At 40.8% G+C, this 6,739-nt stretch overlaps 1 protein-coding gene across 2 annotated transcripts; it reads right to left on the bottom strand.

Moving 5' to 3' along the window:
- Positions 1-250: 250 nt before the first annotated feature.
- On the bottom strand, positions 251-6,460 carry LOC135528294 (oxysterol-binding protein-related protein 2-like). 2 transcript variants are annotated; one of them, XM_064957273.1, is made up of 14 exons: positions 6,380-6,460; positions 5,861-5,987; positions 5,600-5,714; positions 5,423-5,498; positions 5,078-5,212; positions 4,860-4,957; positions 4,518-4,700; positions 4,288-4,395; positions 4,085-4,174; positions 2,660-2,780; positions 2,259-2,378; positions 2,008-2,131; positions 1,807-1,897; positions 251-1,669 (listed from the first exon to the last, which is right to left on the bottom strand). In XM_064957273.1, the coding sequence occupies exons 2-14, from the start codon at positions 5,895-5,897 to the stop codon at positions 1,567-1,569; spliced, it is 1,401 nt and encodes a 466-aa protein (XP_064813345.1). In that variant the 5' UTR covers positions 5,898-5,987; positions 6,380-6,460; the 3' UTR covers positions 251-1,566. The 2 variants fall into 2 exon arrangements, with proteins under 2 accessions (XP_064813345.1, XP_064813346.1); XM_064957274.1 differs by lacking the exon at positions 5,861-5,987 and having other exon boundaries at positions 6,380-6,447.
- Positions 6,461-6,739: the final 279 nt, after the last annotated feature.

Below are 6,739 nucleotides of genomic sequence, written 5' to 3'. Positions count from 1 at the left end.
CTGCCAATGTTTGTCTACTGAGATTGCATGGCTGTGTGCTCAATTTTATACAACTGTCAGCAACGGGTGTGGCTGAAACAGCCGAATCCACTAATTTGAAGTGGTGTCCATCTACTTTTGTACGTATATACAGTATATGTAACCAGACCTTTGAGTGTTCCACTGTGCACCATAACCCTGACAGCTAATTAATGATACCTATCAATATCTGAGGGGATACACTGTTACAAACATGCCAAATGTAGCCTACTTCTACATAAAACATTTTTTTATTAAGGGTAACAAAACATAAGTGTTGTGAAGATGTGAGGGTGGGGGAAGCAGGTCAGATACCATCATTCTGTGCACAGGACTGGAAGCATACTCAGATGGTAGTGTTAAGAGATAACTAGTGCTATCACATTGGAGTATGACACCCTCTCCAAATCTAGAAGTACTGTATGTTCAGCACAGAATCTTCAACGGTCAGATTCCAATGAGGGAGGCCCATAAGTGATGTTTGTTTATTTTCACATTCTATGTCTCCTCGTTGTGCAGTAGACAGACACATAATGGTCATGTTTGTTTGCATAGATTTACGATGGCTGACATTTAAAAGGTGCTCCATTTTATTTCATGTCGCTGTGATCAATACCAGAGCTTTACGTAATGAAAAGGGGGGATGCGATTTGGAAAAACAATCTTTCAAGTGTTGTATGGCTTTCGTTTGTGTAAAGAATTGTTTAGGTGACCATGCACACACGCACACACACACACACACACACACACCAAATTATCATCTGCATTTGTTACAGTTTTCAATGCCATAACAATAATTTACAAATAACACTTAGTTTACTAAGTTAGTACATGAACATGGTCATTAGCAGCTTTCAGTTCTAGACTTCTAGTCACAAAACAACATGTTCAAATCCTTAATATTTAAGAACGAACCAGCACGTGAACAATGTGCACATCCTGTTTTAGAAACATCTCAAATAAAAGTCTTAACACTCACACAACTTATGAATAAAAGTTGTGTGAATGATGCCTGATCTTTAAATGTAACTGTGTTTGTACAGTGAGTATTGTACAAACTCCTCCTTCCAATCTAGCTCAACATAATAATGCATGTCGATCAGAGCTATAGTACATTATTCCACTGCTGAACAATGGCCACCACCACAGATGTCACATTATCAGATGTGGTTTTAGAAAGCCTTGGGTACCATAAATAAAACCATCAGAGATGAGTGGGATTCTTCCAGTTAATTAACCAGGAGGCCCAGGCCATTTAGGAAGACTGAATATTCTCTTATCTTAGCCTCGATTTTAAGTCTTTCACAATGCTCAAATGTTCCCTTTGTCACTTGCAAAATGGGAATTAAATCATGTTTGTCACATGCATATTCACTTCTTGATTCCATTGTTGTATTGCGGGAGAGGTTTGTCTAGGTTGGCAAAACTGTTATAAAATTGTGGGCTCAGCTGCCTGACATTCTAAGGCTGAGAACGAACGGGATCATCGGGCAAACATCAGTCCACTACGGGCGGTGATGGAAACCCTTCCTTGTTCCTCCTGCCCCATCAGTAAAGGTTGGGACAGTCTGTGTAATTTCTATCAAAATATCCCCCTGTGTACAGCCAGTCCTCGGCTCCTGTGTGAGGGTTTGTTCCCAACCGAAACCACCTGTGAAGTTCAAAAGAAATGGTACAGGAATTTGTTTCAGGGAAATGATTGAATCAAAATTGGATTACATTTAACATGAAAACACATTCACATCTCAGGACATACGTATACTTATTATTGTTGTGTAGCGAACACACCTGGTTGACCACTCTTCTTCATCCTTGGAACATTCCTTGCGTGCAGCTCTCTGTTTTTCCTCTAGCCTGTCCTTCTCTACACTTGCTGTGTCTGCAATATACAAACCAATGTGCTCCATTTTGTTTGGTAATCGATTCATCTTGAATGTTGTTATCGAATAGTGTGTGTGCGCGCGTCTGTGTTTCAATGTGAGTCATTACCCAGGTCTCCATTCTCCATTGCTCTGACATCGGGTCGTAGACGGCAGTCTGTGGGTGCCAACAGCCTCTCCATACCAGGCTCCAGCTCATTCAGTGTCATGGTGAAGCTGGTGAAGTTATACATCTATACCAGAGAGACCAAGGATGAGAGTCAGGGTTAATTAGGTACACAGGAGAAACAGTAAGAAACACCATATCCCTAATGGCTCCCTGTGTGTGTGTGTGTGTGTGTGTGTGTGTGTGTGTGTTACCTCTTCAGAATGTGCAGGTCGTGGGGTTATTCTCCACAGTAAGGCACTTCCTGTTATCACAGAGACGGTCTCTTGAACCCCAGGCATATCTTCAGTCTCCTGTTTTCCAGCACTTTGCTCCTACATACAAGACTATGCACATGAGTCTACTATAAACTACAGACAGTTGCATTTACACAAACTTTAATGCAACATAAAGAGCCATCTACCATAATACACTAATAGAACAGTCATAACTAGAACTGCTGTAGCACACTATGCTTACAGTACGTACAATACCTTCACCTAAAGCCACTGCATGTTTATGTGAAAGGAAGAAACACAATTTTAGGAAAATGATTTCACCTTTTTTGTTGTTGCCATTGGGCCGGTTCTTGGACAAATCACTTCTGAGTGCTCACCGGTTTATTTTTCTTAGCATCTCCCTTTTCGGCCTTCTTCTTGTTGGCTTCATACACCTTAGGCGCCACACTGTACATACACTCTGTCCACTTCCCATACAGCACACGTCGCTTCTTCTTACTGTTCCCAAAACAATGCAACCACAGTTCATTTAGGAACAACCACACGAAACAGTGCGATACAACTTAAAACATCCAGTCGTTATTGTATGTCAATGCTGACAGAATGCATAACAGATGACATACACTACCGTTTAAAAGTTTGGGTCACTTAGAAATGTTCTTGTTCTTGAAAGAAAAGCACATTTTCTGTCTATTAAAATAACATCAAATTGATCAGAAATACAGTGTAGAGTAGACATTGTTAATGTTGTAAATGACTATTGTAGCTGGAAACGGCAGATTTTCTATGGAATATCTACATAGGCTTACAGAGGCCCATTATCAGCAACCATCACTCCTGTGTTCTAACGGCACATTGTGTTAGCTAATCCAAGTTTATAATTTTAAAAGGCTAATTGATCATTAGAAAACCCTTTTGCAATTATGTTGGCACAGCTGAAAACTGTTGTTCTGATTAAAGAAGCAATAACACTGGACTTCTTTAGACTAGTTGAGTATCTGGAGAATCAGCATTTGTGGGTTCGATTGCAGACTCAAAATGGCTAGAAACAAATAACTTTCTTCTGAAACAACTGAGCAAGAGAACAAGTACATTAAAATGTCTTGTTTGAGAAACAGACGCCTCACAAGTCCTCAACTGGCAGCTTCATTGAAATAGTACCCGCAAAACACCAGTGCCAATGTCACTCTGGGATGCTGGCCTTCTAGGCAGAGTTGCAAAGAAAAAGTCATATCTCAGACTGGCCAATAAAAATAAAAGATTAAGATGGGAAAAAGAACACAGACACTGGACAGAGGAACTCTGCCTGGAAGGCCAACATCCTGGAATCGCCTCTTCACTGTTGACGTTGAGACTGCTGTTTTGCGGGTACTATTTAATGAAGTTGTCAGTTGAGGACTTGTGAGGCATCTGTAATCAGCACAACAGTTTTCAGCTGTGCTAACATAATTGCAAAAGGGTTTTCTAATGATCAATTAGCATTTTAAAATGATAAACTTGGATTAGCTAACACAACGTGCCATTGGAACACATTAGTGATGGTTGCTTATAATGGGCCTCTGTACGCCTATGCAGATATTCCATTAAAAATCCGCTGTTTCCAGCTAAAATAGTCATTAACAACATTAACAATGTCTACACTGTATTTCTGATCAATTTGATGTTATTGTAATGAAAAGAAATACATATTTTCTTTCAAAAACAAGAACATTTCTAAGTGTCCCCAAACTTTTGAAAGGTAGTGTATTACTATGACTTAACAAATTCCTAATTGCGTGCTCATTACTCTATTCTTCTCTCACCTCTTATCCTGAATGTAGCCCTCCACTTTGTGCAGCTCTTTCCCAAACATGCCGCACGGCTTGAAGTTCAACACACACCTGTCCCCCGTGCTGACCAATCAGAAGAGGCGGGAGGGAGAATATTAATTTATTGTAGTAAATTCAATCAAATAAATCATAATAAATGTTTGTTCTGAATCAAGGTTTGGCATTTGCTGTCTTACTTGTGGTTGACTATTTCCACAGTTCCGTATTGCTCAATCCAGAGTTTGCCCATGATGATGTTATGTACACAGCAGAGAGGGTTTGTCCATGTAAACGCCTCTTTACGTCTGCAACAAAACAAGTTGTTTTTACGTCACTAGCGGTTGATGTGAGAGTCTGTATTGTGTGCTTAGTACACACAGATGTCAACATACATACTGCATACGCTTTCTTACACGCAGTCACTCACTTGAGCAGCTCCAGTGTCATGGTGCCTTTAGGCTCCGCCTCCACGCTCTTGCCCCAGAACTTGAGTTTGGGGTAGATGGAGCCATGAAACTCAAACTCCTGCTTCAGAGACTGGGCATGGAAGGCACTGATAGGTGGATGGTGGCTGACTTGTTCTGAGATCAACCTGTACCCCTCGTCCTCACTAAGACAGAGAAGAGCATGTTAAAAAGAGCATACTCGACACCTCAGTAAATAGATTATCCAAAGAGATTTGACTTATTTAAACTGTCCTCTGAAATCAATAAAAATCTCAAAAAGGTTTCCAGAAAAAGAGGTACAGTACGAAAAATGCTAACTGTACCGTGTGAGTTCATAGGTCTCCCCCAGCAACGGATTAAATGGCTTTCCAGTTCTGTCCCATTGAGATGCCACAGAAGAAACTGCAAAAGCAGCTACCACCTGATAGAGATAACACAGGAGAAAACAAAGTCTGTCATTGTGTGAAGCCCCGTAAGAGCAGGTACAACTATAGGCCTTGTTGAGGGGAGGGTGTCAGTGTATCCCATCTGTTTTGTTTACCTGCATGCGGTCTATGGAGTCTGACAGGGTGCAGGCTTTGTGGATGAGGTGAGTGTGTTCCATGTACTCTGACATTCTCTGGAGGAAACTCAGGGGCTCGTTGAGCACGATGGGCATCGTTATCTTGGACAGCTCCTGTGTAAACGCAGCAAAGAACAAATTAACAGAGTCATTAATAGATAATAGCTTGTTTGTTACATTTACCTTAAAGCGTTTGTATGAACTCCTCTGTAAGATGTGGGTAAAACAGAATGTCATCCAATTTGTAGCTTTGTTATGATTTCTGTTTGTGCGTCTGTATAGTGGATGGTTTTGGGGGCATAGAAGTGTTGGAGACATCCTCACCATGCCAATGCATTTCTTTAGTATGCCCCACACACTGTAGTCACATCTGGAGATCATTGGAGCAGGCAGGGTTTTCCTGTAATAAACACCAACACAAAGACATAAAAAACGATGGACACTGAATACACATGCAAACTGTGAAGCTACAGGATATAGATCTTTCCTTTGCAACCTCACCTGCGCTCCCACACTCCATTTGCCTGAGGTGTGCTGTCATTGGATGAATGCTTGCTGTCATACACTCGGGCATCTTCAAAATTGACCTCACAAGAGTCCTCATCTGATTCGAGACCTGAGAAATACAAGAAAAAAGGGTCACTCACACTAAGAAGTCTCCCTTAGACAGTCACGGGCGTCTGCTATGATAAACACATAACGATTAGTCTCCCACCAATTAGCTAATGTACTTTTTATGACATTTCTAAAGCATGCATCCACCTGTCTCTGCATCGTAGAACTCTTCCTCGCTGTTCATTCTGAGCAGTATTGTGCAATGTCACTCAAAACATATCTTTATTTTTTGGCCGGGTACTTGTGGTTCAGGCTATCCAAGCCTCACAGACAACTGGAAACAAAAACACACATTCCCATCCATCAGTGTGTGCCACAAGAAAAATAATACGAAAATAGTTGCAGTTAATAATACAATTATATGTATTTTTTATCCATGAGAAAATCAATTTACTTATTGCGAAATAACCTAGCTCATTGAGCTGTGATGGGCTGGCTAGCAACTAGGACCACTAGCTAGCTAACGTTACAGTACTATTGTAGCCAGCTACAGCTAATGTCAGCCACCAAGCCAGTCACTCCAATGTCTTTGGATTCTGCGAAAACTGCGCGCAAAGTGAGCTGGTGCTGGATCAAAGATTCCAACGGCTAGCAAACGTCAGCTAACGACTGAAAGTGCCTAAATACAATGTAAATAATTGAAGGAATGTAGTAAATGTGATTTACCAGCCTTTCAAAGTCCAAATGTGTTGCTGTACAAAACATAAACAACGAAGAGTGTACTAGTCTTGAAGAACTCTAGGGGGCGGAAGTGGGCGGTAAGGACGATGCTACTGATAGGCCTGTCAACCAATCCCAATCTCGGGTTCTAGTCCTGTCATAGACAGTGCAAGAAAAATAGAAATAGAATGGATAGAACGGATAAAGGTCTAAAAATATTTTATGCATTGATCAGTAAGACATGCACCAGATTCTCAGAGATTTTAGTGATGGACACCAATTCCATATTGCCCAATATGGGTATCTATTCAGTAGCCTAATTTGTTATTTTACTTGATTTATTTGACCATTTTAAACACAGGACAA

Source organism: Oncorhynchus masou, chromosome 33, assembly GCF_036934945.1.
Source record: "Oncorhynchus masou masou isolate Uvic2021 chromosome 33, UVic_Omas_1.1, whole genome shotgun sequence".
NCBI lineage: Eukaryota > Metazoa > Chordata > Actinopteri > Salmoniformes > Salmonidae > Oncorhynchus > Oncorhynchus masou.
This window is presented reverse-complemented; position numbering and strand designations above follow the sequence as displayed.

What these genes read in the sequence shown, in the direction of transcription:
- LOC135528294 (XM_064957273.1), bottom strand. Translation starts at nt 5,897, where the DNA reads ATGAACAGCGAGGAAGAGTTCTACGATGCAGAGACAG. An exon ending in GTTCTACGATGCAGAGACAG is followed by an intron (nt 5,715 to 5,860) that starts GTGGATGCATGC and finishes TGTATTTCTCAG; the next exon opens with GTCTCGAATCAGATGAGGAC. An exon ending in AATGGAGTGTGGGAGCGCAG is followed by an intron (nt 5,499 to 5,599) that starts GTGAGGTTGCAA and finishes TGTTTATTACAG; the next exon opens with GAAAACCCTGCCTGCTCCAA.